Consider the following 23,722-nt stretch of genomic DNA (forward strand, 5'->3'; position numbering starts at 1 on the left):
TTGGGGCCAGCTGCCACCCTAGGTGACCAGGTGACACCTGGGTCCCACCGTCTACAACGGCACCAGCAGTTCGGAGGTATGCATGTTGTCTCCACACCCCTCTCCAGATCTGTCCTGGGAATGCAGGCCAGATTCCCGGGAGCCAGCGCTCCGAGCTGACTACTCAACTGTCTGCACTCACAGGCAAACCTGGATGCAAATTTGCATTTGAAAAGTTGATCTCTGTTCCTGCCTGGGATTCTCATCAATCAAAAGTGGTCAGTATTTACAGCAGAGTCCAAAGGGAGAACTGCTGGGAGAGCCCCAAACACTTAAAAATTCTATATGGGAACCAAGAAAACTTCATCTGAAGACAGGAGATTGGAAGAACTAACGGGCCCGCTTTTCATCTGCTTCTCATTTAGAAAAATTGGACTACTGGGGAAAGGGGTAAAAATAAAAATTGGAAGCAAAAAAAAAAAAAATCTTGAAAGGCAAGCAGATCACCCATTCCGAAACACGTAGAGTTTGATACAACCCTACCCTTTCCCGAAGGCCAGTTAATTGTTGGGGTAACTTATCAGGCCGTGGGGGGGATGTGACGCAACACGGGAAGCTGACAGAGGTTTAGGGATGATGACGGCCACACTGCCCGTGGGAAGCGGTGCCGTTCAAAAGCAGAGGCCGTCAGTCTTAAGACAGATTGAGTCCGCTGTTGCAGCGCGGCAGGGACAATATTTGCCTCTGTCATGGCACCACGGCAGCAACAGACCACCCATAGGCTGCCCTGGGAAACATAGAATTACGTGACACGTAATGGGAATTTAGTTATATGTTTATGCAGACATAGACACACATGCATATACACATGTATACACAAACGTACTGGTGAGTGTAAACCAATTGGATTATACTTAGAAAAAGGCAAAACAAACAAACAAACAAAGAACCTCAATTCCTTGGAGAAGAAGGCAGGGCAGAGATGGAAAGAGGAAGAAAAGTGTATCACTTACCTAATTTTTCCCATTACGTTAATTGGAGATCTTAATTTACCAATACCCCTCAGGGACTATTTGTCTTAAATCAATTCAGACGAGCCGATCCCTTGCTGGTCTATAAAATGGAGGTGGGGGTGAGCACTGTCAAGAATAGAAAACCCGTACGACCTATCTTTGCATCTCGCTCCCCGGCACAGTGTCTGAAACACAGTTTGTTGAATGGATGAACAAATGAACAGACGTGAGCAAGACAGCAGAATGTTTGATGTGGAAATCAAGTCCCTTGATGTCAGGGCGCCCGGGTGGCTCAGTCGGTGGAACGTCCGACTCTTGATTTTGGCTCAGGTCATGATCTCATGGTCGGTGAGTTCAAGCCCCGTGTCTGGCTCCGCGCTGACAGTGCGGAACCTGCTTCCGATTCTCCCTCTCCCTCTCTGTGCCCCTCCCTTGCTCATGTGCACACCCTCTCTCTTTCTCAAAATAAATAAGTAAAGTTTTTAAAGGGTTTCATATCAAAATGTGAAAAACAAAAATGGCAAGACACATCGCGGATCAAAAGTTCTTTTGTCCAATAAAAAGGACTGGTATTTTTTAATACTCCTCATGGAAACGCTTGAAGGAATTGACATTCAACTGTGACCTTCTAAGGAGCCCTAATTTCTGTGTTTAAATCAAGACCTACAGATTATTTTCAGGGCATCAATCAAGCTTGCACTGCTATGGAATATTTTTTGATGAGTCACTGAACTAATAGTTTGAACTAATAGGTTTTTCTAAACATAGTATATTGGTTACTAGTTCAACCTAACGAAGTCAACTATTGTGTACTATGATGACTGATACTTACAAAATATTATAACTACATAATACATTAGGAGACATATTTCCGTATGTTCATGTCCGTATAGAAATCGAATTACAAATACATTCTGGGAAATCCCACTGTTTATACAATATTTGTTTTGGCTTTCACTATTTCCACTGCTAGGAATACCATGCCAATGATTATTTTAAAATACGATATTGATTCACTGAAATATTTATCCAGCTCTAGTCATTGGCAACAAAAGGTACTCACTTTCCAATGTCATTCCAATGACACTGTCCTCTGCTAATCGATCAGAATTTCTATCCAAGGAGGTCAGAGGGAAGAAGAAAACAAACAATGAGGTTGAAAAGGACTAGTACAATCGCTCTTTGTGGACAAAAGGAAATGGTGTTAGGTTCTGCCACAAAAAAACGGTGTTTTATTTTTGTGACCTATAGTGCATATACGAAAGGTTGTGAAAAAGGAACACTCACGCCCCCATCCTTTGGTTTAAGAAACAGGACACAACTGCATCCTAGAGGTACCTCGGTGCCTTTCTTCTGTCACCACGTTTGTTTTAAAAACTATTTTCAAAGACATGAAGGGGTTAAGGTGATGATCATGCATCATCCTGTGACAAAGGTTCTCCCACTTCTAACAAACACGGTCTATACCTCAGGCCCAGGGTTGATGCTTCCTGCCGTGTCTTCATCCCAGTGTGGTATTCCATGCTTGTTCTCTTGGGTTGGCCATCGGCTTCCCCTGAGCACACTTATCTCCCTCAGATACGTTAACCTTACCTATTTAAATCTCCCAACAGAACAGAATGCTTAGTTCTCCAGGGAGCAGAGCTCAGCGCCCCACGGAAGGAGCTACTCACTCAGGGTTTCCTGGTTCACTAAAATACAGCTAAATACGAAAGCTTGGCTCTCACAGGAATTATCTAATTGGTCTTGATGCTTAAATATAACATGCCGTACATGATTCCTCATCTAGTATCATGAGTACAATTTCTCCCAGTATGGCCAGTTCAAGAATCCCTCTGGGACAAGTAAGAATGCATTCTAATTCAGGAAATTACGGAGGCCATGGATCTTAGAGGGGAAATGTGCCCCTTGGCAACTACCCAACCCAGTTCCCAAGCTGATAAGCCATTATTATTATTATTATTATTATTATTATTATTATTATTATTATTTTTAATTTTGGGAAATATAAGATTTTAAATTTTTAAATTGAAGTACAGTTGACATATATAAATTCATTTCAAGTGTAGAGCACAGCGATTCAACAATTATATACATTATGAAATGTTCACCATATGTTACAATACTATCAACTCTATTCCCTATGCTGTACTTCACATTCCCGTGAATTACTTAGTTTACAACTAGAAGTTTGTACACTACACAACTGGAAGTGTGTATCCCCTTCGCTCGTTTCAGATTACAGATAAGAGAAATCAGGACTAGCGCGGTTAATTCATTTGCTGAAAGTCACGAAGCTTAGAGATCCAGAAATTTCATGTTTCCTTCTTGATTCAATGCTTCGCCCCTATACCATACTACACCTCTTTGCTCTTGGCGGGGGGTGTGCAGGGAGAAAAGGAGGACAACGATAGACATACATCCTACTTCCCTAAATGCTCATCCTCGTGACTTCTATCGATATGGATTAGAATTGCTGCTCTGGAAACAGAGTGAAACGCAGAGGCATTAGTTGGTTGGTGGTGGGGATAGCCTATACATCTAGAGGAAATCAATTGATTAATTTGTCAGTTTTTTTTTTGTTTTGTTTTTTGTTTTTTTAGCAAACTTGAATCTTTTCTGGGATACAACAAAGCATAAACTGATTAATTAGCTAATTAATAATATATGGCCATCTACATCGGTGATTGCATTTAAATTTTACATGCAAAGGTTACTTTGGAGAAAGCATCAGTTCTGAATAAGTAACTTTGCAAGCAAAAAGAGGTTTGTGGAATGTCTATGCAGGTAATTTATGGTCTACTGTAAAAATACGGACTTCTGATTGAAGAAGTAATCAAAGAGCATAAGAAGTAATGTAACCAAGCCATCAGCATGACCCTATTTGGTATGGTAATAAATTCAATCCAAAATTTCAGTGTATTTCATTTTTTACTATGAAATTTGTCAGTTTGGTTTCCATAAAACACCCAGTGCTCATCCCAACAGGTGCCCTCCTCAATGCCCATTATCCACTCTCCCCTGAAAATTTAAGTGTATTTCAAATGTATTTCTTAAAGTATAGGGATAATGCTATTAGTAAGTTTCCAAAATCATTTTTTTCATATATACATAAGATGTTTAATATCTATTTTTTCATTTAACCAACTTCGTAATATTCTATATATTTGGTCAATATGAATGTACAATACCACCAGGACTTTACTAAAAATGTTACTAATTCATTACCTTGTGAAAACCATGCATGAAGACCATATCCCACAACTCCTGAGGGAATTTCTGTGGTATTGAGATTTGTCACCTGGGCACTGCTTGGTCACTAACATAGCACAGAGGGAATCTCCATTGGAGAATGTCAGATTTTTAAAGAAAACCAAGAAACTGACCAACAAAACCCTTGGGCCAGTGGAGACTGAAGGGGTAGCCTTAGAAATGTCATGAAATTAATATGATGCGTAAATAAATTGTCTCCCAGAATAAGTCTCCCGCTGCGAGGGTTGCTCTTATATGATCTTCTACCTGCCCACATGTTTTTCATAAGGAAGAAAATCTTAAGAAAGAAAGAAAGAAAGAAAGGAAGGAAGGAAGGAAGGAAGGAAGGAAGGAAGGAAGGAAGGAAGGAAGGAAGGAAGGAAGGAAGGAAATACATAAATTAATTCTGTTCTCCACTTATGTTTAGCCCACTTCAACCCACAATGAAATCCACCAGTACACTGATAGGAAAGAAGTGCCTGTTTCATAACATTTTTAGATAAAAGCCCTTCTTCTATTTCTGTCAGCTGTACTTGCACAAGTGTGGCTGGTGTGTCTTTTTGGGGCTGTGGGTCTTTGAAGAATTTACTGCCACTTCCTTTTTGTCTGACTCAGTCTGCTTGCGGGTGACACAGTTGCCTTAATTTGCCATTGTCGTTGGCATGGAAACAGCCCTTGAGGGACAAGTGAGGTCTGGACTCCAGTTCAGAGCCCTCGTTTCATGCCAGCAAGGCTCAGACCAGTTCCTGCTCTCCTATTCTGACCCCCAAGTATCTACTGCCATGGAGGATGTAGGGACATGTTTGCTTTAAAAGAAAAGAACATTAAGGTCCCTACAGAGGGGTTTCAGAGTCAGGTTTATAGCCTGTATCCCATCAGCTGCTTTAGGGACAGGCTCTGGTATACCTCTGCACCCCCAGGGATCCTGGCATGAATGCAGGTGACCATGGAGTGAAGCCCCAAGTGTGAGGTGCTATACTTGAGGAATACAGTCGCCACCAAGAGGCAAAGGCCAAGCCTTTCCCTCAACTTCAGGGTAACCAACAGTTGATAAGGGAAAGTTCTTCTCTGTAGAAGAATTCCAGGTAACAAATGAAGAAGGAATGATAGAATTAGAACATCACCTAAAGAAAAAACTGATCTAAGAAGTTGTTGGTGATGGCCACTGACCCTGGAGGGTAAAGGCTCAAATTGAGCTTTATGACAGAAGCCTCGGGATGAGCCCTGAACCCAATGTTCAATCCAACATCACAAAATTCCTGATGTGATGCCAGAGGACACGGAACCACCCGTGATGTAGTCCTACCAAACCAAACAAAACCAAACACAGAACCTGAGTGTGCTCAAGGCTTTGTGTAACTCCTGGTTAACACAAAACCCAGGGGCCAGAGGAACAGGCTAGATGACACCATGGGGATGAAGTCAGCAAGCTAGCATATGAAAAATTCTACTGGGCAAGCAACCTGGTTTCATTCACAAGGATTGCAAGACTTCAAAGGTAAAAATTAAAAAGAAGGACCAGGAAAAAAGACTGACCATTAAAAAAGCTGCACAAATGCAATGTGGGGGGTGTGTTTATACACTGATTCAAACAATCCAACTGCCAAAAAACGTTCCAAGCTTTCTGGAGAGTTAGTCTTTTTGTCTTACCCGATCAATGAAGAGTCATTATGTCACGTAAACAGAAGCACTGTGGCCTTCCTATTGAGGATGTGTCAACTAGAAAAGGCAAGGGACCAGCCATGAATACACCAGCCTGCACAGTATCCATGTGTCACCACACCAGCCACACTGCAGGGGAGGGGCGGTCAGATGACAACCACGACAACAACCCTGGGTCACCCCCTAGGCACCAGAGACCACCTGGACATAGCCAAGGCAACTATCCATTTGGGATGTGGTGTTCTGGAAAGGAGCCCTGAAGATGTGCAAGATTCTCGTTAGAAAATCATAAACCTGAGGCACAAGAAGCAAAGGACTGGAAGTGATGTAATTAGACTTGGAAATCCACTTCCATCTCAAATGACCTTGTCAAACCCTTCAAACTTTAAAGAAGTCCATTCAAGGATGCCATACTCTCAAACTGGAATTATAGAGGGGCACCGCTTTGGAAAGGTTGAACTTAACCAGCTCAGGCACGTTAAAGGTTAAGTCAGGCTGGGGAGCCAAAAATTCTAAAAACGGTGGGCTGACCTTTTCCAATGTCTCTATAACTTCAAAGACTGAGATGAGGAAGGAAGTTCAAGGGGATGCAGTTCTTACCCAGCAAACAAAATTTAGCCCAATTAGAAAGAACTCTTAAATGTTAAGAGACTTTAACTAAATTCAGAAGGGGTTGGGTCTAGTTAGAAGACCCCTGAAGTCCATCAACTGCAGGGGTCTACAGTCATGGGCAGAGGATTTTCCACTGTCCTTTCTCCAACTCATCCAAGTGCAGAGGCGACCCATCGGGTACAGCCCGAAGCTGCAAAGCAGGGGATGGAACATGCCATACCGCAGGAATCAGGTAGCCTGGAGAGGGGTGGTCACTCCCTGTAGGAAAGACCATTCTTATGGGCAATGCATCAGCTAAGACAGGGACCCTAAACTAGGAGGATCTAGTGGGCTGGCATTTCCCTGCCCACCCCAGCACCTCCAGCACAACTTTCAGCCATAACAGAAATGTTCACACAGCTCTAAGTGGCAACAAGCATGTGAACTGTGGCTGGTGTTACCAACTAACTGAAGTTTGAGTTTTATTTAAATTAACGTCAATAGCTTCCTGTGGCCGGTTATGAAGAGAGCTCCTTGTGGAATGTATCCCAAATACAACCCCCAGGCCCTATAACTGGCGATTCTCGTTCAATAGAGAGACATGGGGCCCGGCATCTGCCTTGGGAACAAGCTCCCCAGGTGATCCTCGTGCTGGTGGTCCCACGAAAATGCCCCAGACAGAGTTGAAGGAGGGTAAGGTTGTCTGTAGGCACTCCTGGCAGAGGGAGCACCCGCTAGATGGAGACAGACTATAGGAAGGATGTGGAATAGGTCCCGGAGCAGGCCTCGAAGCTACAGGCTCGCCCCACTGTGCTCCCACCCAGATATCACAGGAAACACTGACAGTGCCTTGGGTTGTGACAGCCACCCAGACACTCTCAGGGTCATGGCCAAGGCCTCACGATGTCCCATCCACCGCAGGCTGGTGCACTTCAGCTCACAGCCCCTGGAGATTGCTATACTTAGGCCAGCCACAAACATCCACAGATCCCAAAGAAATGTCATGCCCCATTCCACATGATAACCTTCCACAGGTCACCTCCCGAGGGGATTCTGTTAGGCGCAAAAGTCCATGCTTCTGCAAGACTTTAAGGACCGTGCCCACCACGATCCACGTCTTGGTGTCCCCGGCCATTGCCCAAAGGGCGAGTTTTGGGTTCTTTCCTAGGGTTCTCTATTCTGATCACAGATCATCAATGTTCTAGCATTTCCTGTAGAAGAGTCGCCCTTTCCATTCCCCCGGGCAGCCAACTGCTCATCACTTTCTGCCCATTCTCGCCGCCGAACGTCTCTCATCTACTCCTTTCTGCTGACTCTCCGTTGCTTGGAGCCATTACCTGCTCCCTCCTGTGCACCGGCGATAAACAGCCTCCCGTCCAACCCCACTCTTCAGCTTCCCCAACCTCATCTTCACGTGTAGCCAGAATGCTATTTTAAAAACTGAATTTCATCACGTCATTGCCCTACTTACAGGCACCGACGAGGTCCTTATCACGGAGCACGAGGTCCCGCACGGGCAGACGTCCACTTCTCTCACCGTCTCCCTCTTGCCCAGTAGCACGCCGACTCTTAGTTTCTGAAATGCTGCAAAGCTCCTTCGCCCCTGCCCCATGACGTTTATGCCAGCCCCTCCTTCTCTGGGAACCCTCTACCCTCTGCCCTCCTTTGCCTGGCTTGGTCCGAGTCATGTGTTGTTCAAAATGTGCTTCCTCACATGCCTTCCTTCCCTAGGCCATGCCGGGCCCCACGCCGTCTTCCTCGGCTCTCAGCCCCACTCGCTGTCTTCCATTACTGTTTTGTGATGGCCTGTGTAGCATTGGGCTCCTTGACTGGCCTCCAAGAGGACAAGGCCTTGACCTTGTTCACTCTATCTCCAGGGCCAACCCCAAGTGTCTGGTACTAAATAAACATTTGTGGACAAACGACTAAGTGAACAAAGAAATGATTTCACTGATTTATTATTAACTCATTATCAATCATTTGAGTTAATAAAGATTTGTAGATGGTGGAAAGGAAGCAGCTGAGAGACAAAACGAGGCAAGTAGACAGAAGACTTTCTGAGATATGGTTTTGTCCCTGGTACTTGAGTCAGTAATTAGACACCCGCCCCCCCCAAACCGGCAAATTAAAGCTGGGGGTTCTAATAGGCAGGCTGGGCTTCCTCTGCAAGAGTAGAATTTTTTTAAAAAAACAGCACTCGGTGCACCAAAACTTAAAATTTTTTAATTCCTAAAGATGTCAAGATTGTGAAATTAAGAGCCAAAAGCTTAGCACGCTCATCCTTTCCAGCTCTTGTCAGAATCAGGCTATTTGGCTATCATCAACTCTCACAGGCAAGATTAGGCATGATCTGATCTCCACTAATTTAAGAAGTTTGAAGTAGATCATAGTTTCGGTGAACCCAAAATATACTTAGGCGAAGTAAAAATATCACTGGGTGCACAGGAATGGGTCACTGAGTCATCCAAACCTGATCTCGAAAACCAACATGAGCTCGAATCTTTTAGCGCTGAGCGTGCACAGACTCGTCTTCCTTCTTGCAGATGAGAAAACAGAGAAGGCAAGCTTGTGGCTGGAAGCAGAGCTGGGTTTCAAAGCCTGGTTTCTTGACTCCAAGCCCTGTGTCTCCTTGAATAATTAGTTTCTTACACCACCCAAGACAGACCCTTAACCTCCCGTGACTCACTTCTGGCTTGGTGCAGACTGTCTGCATTCCGTCCTTCGCTCACACGGTAAGTGCTTAACAGGTGCCCACGACCAGCCAGACCCTGGGGACGCAGGTGGAGGAGGCAGCTGAGACCCTGGCCTTAAGGACATCGTGGAGTGGCACGGGGGGGTGTTCTGGAGGGTTCAGTGATCCGACAGGGTCACCGCGTGGCAGGACAACAGCCACTCTTGTTTAGGGCCACGGCACCCCTGCACACACACGGGTGGCAATCACCTTAGAGCAGCCACACGGCCTCAGGGGCTCATGTTGAGTTTGTGGGTCTCATTCATGAGAACTACGAGTAAATTTCCTTCTGAACTTACGTTTGTTTTCCGCTAACCCAAGCATAGGACTTTACATTTATCCTCATTAAATCTCACCTTGTTGGTTTTGGCCCATTGAGCCACACTGCTGAAATCTCTATAATCCGGATTCTGTGATGCAGAGCAGTTAGCCCTCCAGCCTGGCGTTGTTAAGAAGTGTGGTCAGTGCACCTCTGACGTCTTCACAGAGATGGCTCAGGAAATTGCGGGCCAGGACGAGGCCTCAGACACAGCCCCGGGGCCACTGACCGCATCTCAGTCCGGCTGTCCAACATGGTTTGGGTCAACATGAACCATGGATTCGTATCCTCTGGGTGACTATTCAGCCCACCCCTAACCTATCCGACGCTATCTCTGCACCGGCCACGTTTCTCCCTCCTGCATCAGGATGCTCCAAGAGATGCTATCAAATAAACACCTGCCCAAATATTTACTCCCACGTCTGACAAATTTAAAACGCCCTTTCTTCTACCGTTTGAGTGAATATTAATTAGATTGGCCCCTTAAGAGAGGTCTGGAATTATTCCAGACGGAATAAAAGCCAATGCCGGAGTTCCCCTAGCGCGAAGACCGGCAGATATAAATTCAGCGGGCCGTGGACCTTCCCGCAGCACCTGCCTCCAGTCAGTGATGGGCCAAGGCCTAAAAAACAGAACGCTCGGTGGATCTGAGAGACGGGGGGGAGTGTGATCTCCCGCCATCACTTCTAATTATCCTAAACTGGAAAAACGGATGTCTAAGCTGGCCAGCCTGTCCAATAAAGCATTTTGATCAAAGATGCAGTTGCACAGAGCACCTGTTTGAGGGATGGCCTGAGAGCCCACGGGGACCCAGGAGAGTTATGATAAGTCATAAAGCGGTCCCCGCAGCTCTGTAGGCAGACAGCATCACTGTGAAAAATGCTTCTCCAGGGAAGCTTTGAGTTTCTTTAAACATTCAATTATGGCTATACAAACACAGATTTTAAGTGAACAGCATCCAATCTTTGCACAAATTAGGGATGCTAGGAGGCAAATAAAAGAGATTCCCTGAAACAACTATTGAATACAAATTCCGCCCTGGTTCATGTAGAATTGGTGTACGTGCTGCGTTTTTGAGGAGGGTTAATTAGGTGACCCTCTTTTAGTATTAGCTTTGGGTTATATGGCTCTTATGAGTTGGGACACTGAGGCTACCTTTATTTTAGTTATGATTTCCAAGTCGGTTTTTAATTAAAATAGATTTCTGAACACTTAAAGACCCAGGATTCGATGAACAGAGCTTTGTAGCCATTTGAGAGTTGCTGGAGGCCTTTCTAAAACACAGCATTTCCCTTTTATGACTAATAAATACTCCAATATTCTTCTTTTCAACCTTTAAGCTTTTACAAACGTTTTTCCTTCAATATAAAAAGTTTTCCTAATTTTAACAGTAATATTTTCTTGTTGTAAAACATGAATAAAGTAAATTTCTTCCATAATCTTACTGCTCAGGGCTACCTGTGCGTGTGTATAATTTTTAAATCAAAACTGAATAATACCATGTAAAAAATTACCTAACATGCTGTTCACATTGATTACACCGTGAGTGCTTTTTACAGTAAGAAAGATCCCCATCATCACCTTTAATTGCTGCGCAGTTCTCTAGTTCATGGCTGGGTCCTAATTTATTGCATCAATCTTCTCCTATCAATTTAGGTAAAATATTCTGCAGTGAACATCCCTGCACGCAAGGCTGATTCCCAGCCCGCAGGCATGATACAGGGTACTGACAGGTTACCTTCTGGTTGGCCAGGCTCTCTACTGTGCTGGTTAAATATTCACATTTATCTTGCATGAACATTTACCTTTGAGTTCTTATAGCTTCATGTGGATAAACTCTCTAATTGGATCTATTGGGCCAAAGGCTATGTGAATGAAAAATTCTACTTTATCCTGGACAATGGATTCTATTTTGTGTCTAACAGCATCAAGGGCTAGAAAGATGCAAGCATTTCGCTCTGCCTAATTTGGTATTATCTCAAAAATGAAGTCGACATGGAACAGACATGTAATTTTTCTCAAAAAAAAAAATATTACTCGGAAGTATTTCAGGGAAATGCAACTTTCAAATAGTGATACTGGCATGCTCTAATTATAAAAATGTTATTTTTAGGAGAACAGAATCTCTACGATTGTAGTATTGATAAGTGGTATAATTAAAATAAAGCTGTAGAATGTCGTGGAAACATACCCAACCCTCTCCATGTACTTTCTAAAATGCCAGTTGACAGGGAGGGTGGGAAGAGAGATATCAATCAAGAAGCGATCGTTTTGTTTTCAACTTTTCTAATCTTGAGATTATTTTGTGAAGGGCCCAGAATTGGAAGTGAACAAATGAAGGCTCCCTTCAAAATGATCTTTTATACAAACTAGCCACTGTGCCACAGTCACTGCGTATCATACTATCTGCCTTAATAGCCAGTGAATCATTTTCGAAAAGAACCACGAATGAGGCTAGTGAGCCACTTACGGACTCAGAGAACCAGATGGGCACTAAGGACGGCATTTCTATACGGAAACGCCCATTATAAAGCTAAAGGAAGAAGTACACAGACTACGATATCCACCAAGAAGACAAAAAACAAAACAAAACAAAAAAACCCTAAAGCCCTATTTATAAGGAAAAAAATGTATTTGAACAACCCTTGAAATATTAATCAGGATTGTGTTTGGTAGTAGAAGTATTTTATTTTTGGCTCTTTGTTCTTTTTTTTTCTCCTACAATTTTCAATTTTCTACCGTGGAAATGTATCCCTTTTAGAGTAAAAACAAATAAATTAAGGTTTTTATTAAGTGGATTTCCGTTCTCCTATCTGGAGTCCTACCACCATCTGAAGGTCTGGGACGGGCGCCACTCACACTGTTCCCCGCGTCTCCGAAAATTCTGACAAAAGGAGAAGCCACCCAAAGCCAGCAGCAATCCTAAAACTCCACTGAGGACACGATCACCACCAGAAGCCTTACTCTCTTTTGTTCTTTCAGGGAATGCCTAGTTTCGTCCATTGAGATAGTTGGAAACCACCTACGAAGAGCAATTTACAAAACTTAAAATGTCTCATGGCATTCTTACGTGGGAAAAAAAAAAAAAAGACAGGTAACATATTTACTTCGCTAAGAGAAACATAGCAAAGGCAGCACAGTTTTCTGCCCGGCAACCTGCTCATCCAAGATGCGTGCCCGAACCTCTGCTTTAAGGTCACCAAGTCACAAGGAAGGCTAAAAGCACATTATCTACTGCTAACCAAAGCTTTACCTTTCTTAAGTCTATTTCTTGCAATGTTTAATTATTTTTGAGAGAGAGAGAGAGAGAGAGAGAGAGAGAGAGAGAGAGAGAGAGAGAGCGCGCGCATGAATGGAAGAGGGGCAGAGAGAGAGGGAGACAGAGGATCCGAAGCAGGCTCTGCACTGACTGCAAAGAGCCCGATGTGGGGCTCGAACTCACCAACTGTGAGATCATGACCTGAGTGAAGACGCTCAACCAACTGAGCCACCCAGACGCCCCTTTACAAAAGCTTTCACCCCATTTAACAGTGAGGGGTAAACACACAGGAAACATGAAGAGGCAGGTTGCAGGTCCCCACGAACAGCCCATGCTACCCTATTTGCTTGGGACCCTCAAATCAAAGCACGGAGACAGTAAGCGATCTGACCTGCTCACGTGGAGACACAGAGTCAGATTTTTGCGACACGTGTCTCTAGCAGAACTCGTTCCAGGGAGGCTCTCTTATCTACTCTGTCACTGCAGCAAAAAGTCAGCACTTCACTGATACGTGACGAATAGGACCCAGTAATTCTAGAAGACAGAAACTCCTTTTTGAATCATGCGGCACTTGGTAACTTGATTTACAGCTTTAGGTACAGATTGCTTATTAGGAACACACAGATCTTTCCTGATACTAATCAAATAGCATAGTAAGGGGTCCTTTGGGTCTGAGGAGCCCATGGGGAGAGCCAGGGTATAAAGGATGACAGGAACAGGGCTTGTGTTACTTTATGCCTTGAAGTAGACACAGTTTTCTACTGGGAAGCCATACAAAATATGTAATAATATTCATCTGCTCCAGGAAAAGAAATAGAATACCATTTTTGGAAATTCATATAATTTTGCAAAAAAAAAAAAAAGGTCAAATTTTTAAACAAAAAGATAAAATAAATACTTTGTACCACTGGAGACAAGCTCTGAAAGATAAATAAACCCTTGGTATTTCTCAGGGGGGAAAAAAAGAGATTCTATTCATTTGAAGCAATTTCTCCTTATATAAGCCAGGGATTGCCAAAAGCCAACTAATTATGGAATGCTGTTATTTGAACAGAAGATGCTTAAATTCTACCCTTGACAAATCAGGCTCTGAAAAAAAAAAGGAACATCAGAACTCGGAGAAAAACCTGCTGATTGACAGACTTCTTTCTTAGAGTGATATAATTCTTTTGTTTTTCCATTGGAATCATGTCTTCAAGTTAATTCCAGCCTCGGATCCAAACTGGATTATGAACCCATGCATTTCATTCTGTTTCTCTAAATGCCAAGGCGGGTGACACAGCACGTTGAGCCCACGGCTCCTCACTTTCTCCTGCGGCGCGGCAAACAAGAATTAACGTGACTTACTCGTTTCTTTCCAGGTTTACGATCAGCTCTTTGCTTTCCAGCTGTATTCGAATATTCAACACGTCCGGATGATTCTGAAAGATAAATAAGAGAAGTCAGCCGAGACACGTTTCACATTCACTTGTCAACGTTTGACTCTGCTCTGAAGGCATATGCCACGGAGGCAGAGAAAAAAACACATTTTCTTCTTGGGACCGGTCTGAGACCCCCAAGTGGAGGAGACCAGGTCAACCAGGACCAGAGTCTGGAGGACGCAGCGCCTTCCGGGACAGCGTGAACATGGCCTGCACCCCTTTCCTTTGGCCACATACCCTTGAGACCCTTCTTCACTCTCCCCACCTCCCACGATTAAACTCCTTCCTCAGTTTCCCTGTCTCCATAAAGGGCATCTTCATTTCCCCAACTGCTCGTGTCAGAAAGGTGAAGACCCGTCTGAAACCTTCTTCTCTCTCTCTAGTTCCTCCTACTCCATGAAGATCTCCTTCGGGGCTGCCCTCCAAACTGCAACTCCTGTAACACCTTATACACCTCTCCACCCCTCTCCAGGTCAATGTGCAGTCACTCTCACCAGGACTCCTGCAAAGCCGTCCTAACCTGGGTCCGTCCACCTCTGCTTTCTTCCCATTCATTCTCCAATGGCAACACGAGCGTGTTTTGAAAAACACCTCCTCATCAACCCACCCCCTTTTGCAATGAGCCCGCACTGGTGCTGGGACTTCAGGGTCTGTATGGCTCTCCTCAGCCACCTGGCTGTCACCGCACTGGCCTTGCCAGCTCCTCAGACACACCGAGCTCCTCTGCAGGGCTCATCTTCGTGCATGCTGTTCCCGCCGCTTGGAACGCTTCCCCTCAGCTATTCTACTCAGTTCCGGCTTAAACGTCGGCAAGTTGAGGAAATCTTACCTCACTCCTCAATCTCATTGCAAGCCCATCTTCCCCGGTAGGCTTTCTTCTAGCCTCCTGCCCTTTCCCTCCCCGTAAGGAAGAACTTCCTTCCTCCTTGCAATAACTCAGTATGTTGACTTCCTCTTACTTATTATGTCCACAAAAGCACCAGACAAATAAAAGAAGCCCAATTAATAGTTGGTGAAGGAAGGAATCAATGAATAGGGCACACATCTCTGCCAACCTCTTCTTACGAGGCAGACACTCTCCTCCTCTGGGCTCCAGGAAACCCAGTTCACGTGTGCCCATCTATCAGTGGGGGGCAGGCACCTATGTTCTCTGTTGTGTCCCAGAAATCCCAATGAGTTTCTTGCCCTGCCCTGAGAACGCACCTGTATGACAGTGTCCCTTAACCCATGCCCTGCCAACCCAGGGCGGTCACGTGTGCCACACTCCTACTTTTGAGCCCAACCATTCAAAGCCCTTACCCAAATCAAAATTTATTTGCTAACTCAAAGGTATTCTATGAAGCCCCTCTGTGCTCCCTTTCCTGCTGTGCACCCTTAGAGATTCTGGTACAGTCACTTCCAACTCCCCTTTATCTAGGCCAGCATGTCTCAAATGGGGGGTTTACATATCCATGGGGGCATTTCTCACTGGGAGAATTTAAAATTCTTTAATTTAATTTTATAGAGACAGAGCGAATGGGGAGAGGGGCTGGGGGAGTGAGGGGGGAGAGGGAGAGAGAGAGAGAGAGAGAGAGAGAGAGAGAGAGAGAGAGAGAGAATGAATGAATGAATGAATCTTAAGCAGGTTCCATGTTCAGCATGGAGCCCTATATAGGTCCCAATCCCATGGCCCTGAGATCATGACTTGAGCCAAAATCAAGAGTCAGACACCCAACCAACTGAGCCAACCAGGTGGCCCATCAATGTTGATTTAAAATTTTTTTTAACATTTATTTATTTTTGAAAGACAGAGAGAGACCAAGCTCACATGGCGGGGCGGGGGGGGGGGGTGGTGGGCAGAGAGAGAAGGAGACACAGAATCCGAAGCAATCTCCAGGCTCTGAGCTGTCAGCACAGAGCCCGACGCAGGGCTCGAACCCACAAACCGTGAGACCTGAGCACGAGTTGGACGCTTAACCGACTGAGCCACCCAGGAGCCCTAATATTCCAGTTTTAAAAGGCCCTATCATAACTCCAGATTTCAAAAGGCTGTTCTTACAACACAGCATTTCATCTACACTTTGGATTAACTAACCACATGTTACTATGTTACAGGAGAAAATGGATTCTAAATTCCAACATCCAACATTAGTCAAAATGAAACAAAACACTCCAGTTTGGGGAAAAGGTTAAAACATGCATTCACCAGTGCCATGTGACTAGGATAGCATCATAAAGGGTGAAACAATAGGTAACTTTATTTTCAGGGCTGCCCTTGGCACATGTGGGTAGTTTCCTACTTCGAATATGGTCACCATTAGCCACATATGTATTTAAATGTAAATTAATTGAAATAAAATTTAAAAATCAGTTTATCAGTCTCACTGGACTCATTTACATTTTTTAAAAAAATTTAATGTTTATTTTTGAGCGAGCGAGAGAGAGAGAGAGAGAGAGAGAGAGAGAGAGAGAGAGAGAGACAGAACGTGAGCAGGGGAGGGGCGCAGAGAGAGAGGGAGACACAGAATCCGAAGCGGGCTCCAGGCTCCGAGCTGTCAGCACAGAGCCGGACGCGGGGCTCGAACTCGTGAACCACGAGATCATGACCTGAGCCGAAGCCGGACGCCTGATGGACTGAACCACCCAGGCGCCCCTTCACTGGACACGTTTTAGACTTAGCAGCAAGATGTGGCTAGTCACTGCTACCACTGGACAGCAGAGCAAGAGAACGTTCCTACCTTGACAAAAAGTCCACGGACATTTCCGTCTTCATTGAGCATCTCTGAGTCAGTAATAAAGACCTAAAATTTGCATCATTCAATTGCTGCCCAAGCAGTAGACGATTGTAAATATTGGTGCCTCAGGGGATATAATTAGGTGCAACCCCAAGTGTTTTTGTTTGTTTCAGTGCACATTAAGAAAGCTCTTCTCGATTTTAATTGATGAGTGATGCCATTTTTGAAGAAGTTACTTAAGCTTGAGAGTTAAAGTGGTAAATTTCCATGTAAATGAAATGCTTATATATATTTTCTGGGTTTAAACAGACCTTGTTTTGTACAGATTCATTCCAGCTAATGATGAAACAAACATCTAGCGATGTTGTAAAAATTACACGTCTTAACTGATGTGTTTTGACACTATCTGCTGTTCATAAGAATCGTATGGATTTCTGAGTGTTTGCTGGACTTTTAATTTTTTTTAAATTTATTTTTGAGAGAGAGAGAGCGAGCTAGCGAGAGAGAGAGAGAGAGAGACAGCGCATGAGACTAGGGGAGGGGCAGAGAGAGAAGGAGACACAGACTCAGAAGCAGGCTCCAGGCTCCGAGCTGTCAGCCCAGAGCCTGATGCGGAGCTTGAACCTACAAACCTGTGAGGTCAGACCTGAGCTGAAGTCAGACGCTTAACTGACTGAGCCACCCAGGCGCCCCTGTTTGCTGAACTTTTAAAATTAGTATTCCTATTCCAAACTTATGCAACATTAAACACACATCACTTCTTTAGATTTTAATACAGTGTGTAAAAGTGTTTGTAAGACCTGGATTTGCTTTTGAGTCTGTCACGGGGATTTTTGCCTAAATGCTCCTATATTTTCTGACACTGAGATTTAATTACAAATATGCATAGAATGTGCTCTCCAGGGCTTGCAATGTGTACTTATCTCAGAAAATGGAATTATTAGTTATGTTTACAATAAAATATTGGAACAAAAATACGTCTCAATATTTTGTCAACGTGTCCCCAGTGCATGTATGTATGTCTATTGGCATGTATTTAATATATGTGTATGTGTCAATAACTTAGTTACTTTAATTATAAATTGTCTTTGCCTAAGACATTGACACATGCATCATATTTTAAAGGTCAATTCTGACAATTATATTTGTGAATAAAAATAATGTTTGCAGTCCCACTTTTTTCCTTCTCCCAAATTTAACTAGCTTCAACATTAACATTTATACTAATTCCACATGAAGGCTCTACAGGGGCTGTGATAACATTCCTATGTCAACATCTTTCAGAGGAATACATTTTTCCCTAGGGAGGCAAAAAAAAGATCTTTATGTGTACATTTTAGTTGAGATGATGATACAGGAGAAATCAATGGGGAAAAAGAACAGAGAGCTATTTTCATGCAAAACCACTAAATGCATTAGATTGCTTAGCTTAAAAGCATGGATTCATTCCATTTTCTTTTGATTTTTATGCACTGGAGATAATGAACTTAGTGCTGGTTAAATACAGCATCCCTTCTCTGAAAAATGATATATTGATTACCCTAATGGAACTGTGTCTTTTATTGAATGCTTCGAGAACTACATTTGCTGAATAAATCAGTTCGATGCTAATCGGTAGGGGCAGAAATGTTTTGATTGTCCCCATAATTCTACTTTTCTAATTGGGAAGAGCATATCCAAATGGGTATATAAAATGCACCACTACAATGTTAAAAGAATAAAATAGTTATTCGGGTGCCTACCCCGCAGCTGCAAAGTCAAAATACGGCCAATATCTTAGAAGCCCCCCGTATCAGTTTGTGAAAGTGGCCGTAACAAAGTACCACAGACTGTGTGGCTTAACCGACAGAAATTTATTTTCGCACAATCCTGGAAGCTTGAGGTCCAAGGTCAAGGTCAAGGTGTCTGCAGGTTTGGTTTCTTCTGAGGCCCTTCTTGTAAATTCCTCACGGAAATTGGGTGGCTCCCCCACACGCTGTGCTCGGGTAGTTCTGCAAAGTAAGGCGCCAGCCAGAACAACACCGCCCTGGTTTTACGTATCCACGGGCATTTCTCACCAGGAGAATTTAAAATGTTCTCGCGGTCCGTGAGTTCGAGCCCCGCTTCGGGCTCTGTGCTGACTGCTCGGAGCCTGGAGCCTGTTTCAGATTCTGTGTCTCCCTCTCTCTGACCCCTCCGCCCTTCACGCTCTGTCTCTCTCTGTCTCAAAAATAAATAAACGTTAAAAAAATTGTTTTTAAATAAATAAAATGTTTTTATTTTATTTTTTATTTTATAGAGAGTGGGTGGGGGAGGGTTGGGGAGAGGCAGAGGGAGAGAGAGGGAGACAGAGAGAGAGAGAGAGAGAGAAAGAGAGAGAGAGAGAGAGAGAGAGAGAGAGAGAGAGAGAGAGAGAGAGAAGTCATCTCTTGAACCCTCACTGTTGCCCTATTCTCTCTGAGGTCAACCACAGTGCGCCTGCCCAGCACACTGTACTTAACTGTTAATATGAACAGATGTCTAAAAGTGACTTGCTGATCAGCTACAGTTTCTTCCTCGTTGGCATTATCCACGCTGTGCTGCCTTTCTTTTACCTGCGTGATTGGGAGCTCACCCAAACTTGAATTTAAATTATTTCACCCGTGGTGGATACAAGATGTCTCAGCAATAAATGTAGCTTTCATGGATGCAGGGAAGCCACCGACTGCTTTTTCTCTGATGGACGGGGTGATACACGGCATCATCTCCTTGGTGTGTCTATGTCCTTAAAAAATAGCCAATTTTTAGGGATTAAAAAAAAAAAAAAAAGATGGCAGGGAGACACCGGAAGGAAGAGAATCGCATGAAAGAAAGTATCCAACGTAGGGTCAATAGCCAAGTCCTCTCCCATCCTGGCTTCTAGGTTACCCTTTCAAAGAGGATGGTCAGTTCTTTTTTGTTTTTTTAATTGTTTTTGTTTTTGTTTTTTTTACATTTATTCATTTTTGAGAGACAGAGCGCGAGCGGGGAAGGGGCAGAGACAGATTGGGAGACACGGAATCTGAAGCAGGCTCCAGGCTCCGAGCTGTCAGCACACAGCCCGATGCGGGGCTCAAATCCACACACCGTGAGATCATGACCTGAGCTGAAGTCGGACGCTTCACCCACTGAGCCGCCCAGGTGCCCCGAGGATGGTCGGTTCTGACCCAAACTCACTCATCTCAACCGTTGTTACTGGAGGCACAGAGGGATATAATTTTTCAAGCAGGATGACAGTATTAAAATACTGCATTTGAGGGACTGTGAAATAACTCGATCCCTCTCCAGCACTAAACAAATGCTTCAGACGACAGCCCTGGCATTCATGGGGCACGAGGGAGTCATTTATTGCTATGAATATTTAGAGGCAATCTTGATTACCACTTTAATATTAGTGGGCTGGTTCCACAGCTGGGAAGATACGCACACCGTGGCCTGTGAGAGGACGGAATCGAATTAACCGCAGAATCGCAGAGGAAGGAGTGAAGGCATTACAGTGCCATAATGGGGCAGGGCGGGGTGCGTGACTTGGGGCCTTTTACTTATTACATAAATGATGATAATGTTTACTCATGAGTCATTGATCTTTTTTTTCCCCCTGATGGAAACTGACCTTAGCAAACACCTTGTTAAAATGTGCTGAATGGCGCATATTAATCTCAGGTAAAATCCGCTTTGGAAATACATGTAATGTCATTTTTAAGGTTTTCGTGGGTTAAAATGTTGGATTATTTTTAGCACAGATTCTTCTTAATGTGCGTCTGTGACGTGACGGGGTTTGCAGATTTGCAGCCTCCTCCTCCCTTCCCGCCACAAAAAGTCACAACCTCGCGCGCCTCTGGCGTGGGTGATGCTCAGAGTTCAAGCTCTTTATCCTGTTGCTGCTGGACTTATCACTAATGCTTAAGTTTGCGGCAAACGGTTTCGATTTTCATTTTAGATGACGTCAGCGATACACCCAAACCATCTTACGAGCCTTATTGATCCACTGAAATGATGCCGGTCCCCGCTCCGGGCATCCGTACGCAAGGGGTCTGTAGTCCCCTGTGCCCGGCGTCTGGCTGAGGACAAGGGCCGATTCTGAAGCAGACACAATCATCTTCCCCCTCCTGGAGCTCACCGTTGGGTTGTAAGACGACAGTGACAACATGACTTGACAGAAAGCAATCTGGAAAACGCCACGATGCAGGTTTCTCGAACTTACCGTATCTCAAATTCAATTTTTATTTTATGGCGCCTCCTTCCATTCCAAAGAGGAAGGTGGGAAAGATCAATGCTCCCTCTCCACCAGGACCAGCCCAGTGACCACACTCTCTCTTAAAAGCCTTCAATGGTGGCCCATTGTACCCAGAATAAAACCATGGCCTTTGCACCATGCGGGGTCTGGACTCTGCTCACCACCATTGGGCTGGCCAGGCTCCAGCCAGCTTCCAGGCCTCTCCACCTGCTGACCCTCTTCCTACAGGTCCTCCCTGGGCTCCACTTCCAGGTCTCAGCCTGGATGTCACTGCCTCAGAGAAGCCCCCCGCCCCCCATGTCAGTGGGGCTCTGAACTCACAATCCCAGGTCCTGGCCTGCCTTGTGGACTTCCTGTGTTGTGATCACTTATGGTTGTGTTTATTTCACTTGTTGACTGTCTATCATCTCCTAGTAAAACAGAAACTTGGCGGGGGGGGGGGTGAATTTCTCTGCCTTGTTCCCCATTCTATTCCCAGCACCAGAACAGGAGCACCTAGAAACATCTGTGGGATGATGGAATCAGGTACAAAGCCTGTCAGAGATGGCAGAAGGAAGGCTGTCTGAGGGGGTAGTGAAGAAACCCCGAAGCCATAAGTGTCAACTCAGGGGGCATGAAAGGGACATCGGGACTCTCCTCCCCAGTTGGATCTGTCCCCGGGCAGAAGGCGACAGTCTGTCCTTCTGCCCTCAGTGGGCTGCCTGCCTCAACCCTGGAAGCCGATGTCCACCGTGGACACAAGTGACCACACAGAGGACCCCCGTGACACCGAATTAGGATAATAACTTGTGTTCTGTTCCTTTAAAGAGGGTGGGAAGGGCTTGCCGGAAGCTGAATTCTTCACATCTATTCTTGGGACTGATAAAAACTTCCAGGGACTTCCCGCTCCCAGCCTGGCTCCCAGCATCCCCTGTCCCTCCTGCTCAGTTTCTTTGGACCTCAGCGATAAAGAATCTAAAACAGGGCAGAGAGGTGCAGAGTGGGTGGCAGGAGGAGGAGGGCATGTGGGGGAGTGTAAATCAATGTGAACCACGGGGCAGACCGGCGGGGGGGGGGGTGGCAGGGAGGACCAGAGATCAGAGCCACGTCCGGATGCGGAAGGTCAGGGTAGGAGAAAATTGAGGAAGGCCCATTTTACCGCTTACTGGTTATTAACTGCCCCTGGCTTGGGGAACCGTACCCTGGACACATGGTGACACGGCGGCCTGGGGACAGGACTGTATGTTGACACGGTGGCCTGGGGACAAGACGGTGTGGTGACATGGAGGCCTGGGAGCAGGTGCCATGCTGGTGAGATCACGTTGCTGCAACTGGCCTGGGACCAGGGCCCAGGGGACACCAGGCCCCACGTGGGTGTGGCGCCGCGTCCTCAGGTCTCCGCTGTCTCCCAGCCTCTCTGCCTTCAGACATCGTTATTGGAAGGAAGGAGAGAGAACCTTAGCTTTGCGCCTGGCTGCCTGCTGGAGGCTCAGGAGCATCAGGGCGCGGAAGGCAGGAAGCCAATGGCTACGATGGGACTCTGCCATCAGCCATGTACCCGAACGACTCGCACGACTGTCCCCCACCCCGCGCACAAGGAAATGGCTTCCAGTGAATGTCAGTGCGGGCTGCACCTCCATAAAACAGGTCTTGGGATGAAGGATGCTGTTGTGTGGACAGGCCTTGGCTGGGTACCGGGGCCCAGATTCACGTTAGCATTGTCACACCAGCTCCGGCACCCTGGAAGGACGTCATAGAGCCCTTCTCTGAAGGGCATCCTAAATTGGAAGTTTGTGCACCTGCAACAGTTTCTCCTCTTCTGATTGCAAAGAGATAACTTTAAATAAAAAAATGAACTACTTAATTTCATCTTGGAAATAAGTGTTTTTCCATTGAGGAGGCTGTGCCCTGGAAGGGGTGTGGGGAACTCAGGCTGGGCATCTGTCCACAGACTGGCTGGACGCCGCCACTCAGATCGCAAAACTGTGGGCCGGAGGCCACTTAACTCTGCTGGGCCTCAGTTTCCTCACCGGGAAAACAGGGCTAACTGCGCTTTTCCTGTCTCTCAGTGTGGTCAGCAGAATAACGTAATGGGTCCTCAAAGATGTCCTTGTACCGATGCCTGGAATCGGTGAACACGCGCCTTTAGTTGGAAGAGGGGACTTTACACGTGTGGTTAAAGGCAGGGCTTTGAAACAGGAAGATGATCTTGGATTCTTCAAATGGACTCAATGTAATGATGAGGGTCCTTAAAGCAGAAAATATTTCATCGCTGGGGTCAGAGAGATGTGACACGCAGCGGCCTCTAGAAGCTGGGAATGGCCATCAACTCACAGCCAGCAAGAACACTGCTACCTGGCCCTCCGACCTCAAAGGGCAGAATTCCGTCAATATCTCAAACGAAATGGAAACAGATCCCCCAAAAAAGGCAGCCCTGTGAACACCTTGATTTTACCCTGGTGAGGTCTGAAGCACAGGACACAACCAGAGGCTGTTGGTCACGGCAGCAACACAACACTGATATAATCAGGAGCGACTGCCAGGAGGTTCAAATGGGATAACGTCTGT

The 23,722-nt window shown here is 45.3% G+C and overlaps 1 protein-coding gene across 3 annotated transcripts in view; it reads right to left on the reverse strand.

Moving 5' to 3' along the window:
• ADAM12 (ADAM metallopeptidase domain 12) overlaps window positions 1-23,722 on the reverse strand; it is a 349,535-nt gene that overhangs the window by 242,890 nt on the left and 82,923 nt on the right. For all 3 annotated transcript variants that reach the window (XM_045041022.1, XM_045041023.1, XM_045041024.1), the window contains exon 3: window positions 14,154-14,227. In XM_045041022.1, coding sequence (XP_044896957.1) covers window positions 14,154-14,227 — 74 coding nt within the window. The remainder of the gene's footprint in view (window positions 1-14,153; window positions 14,228-23,722) is intronic.

Source organism: Felis catus, chromosome D2 (genome assembly GCF_018350175.1).
Source record: "Felis catus isolate Fca126 chromosome D2, F.catus_Fca126_mat1.0, whole genome shotgun sequence".
Taxonomy (NCBI): Eukaryota; Metazoa; Chordata; class Mammalia; order Carnivora; family Felidae; genus Felis; species Felis catus.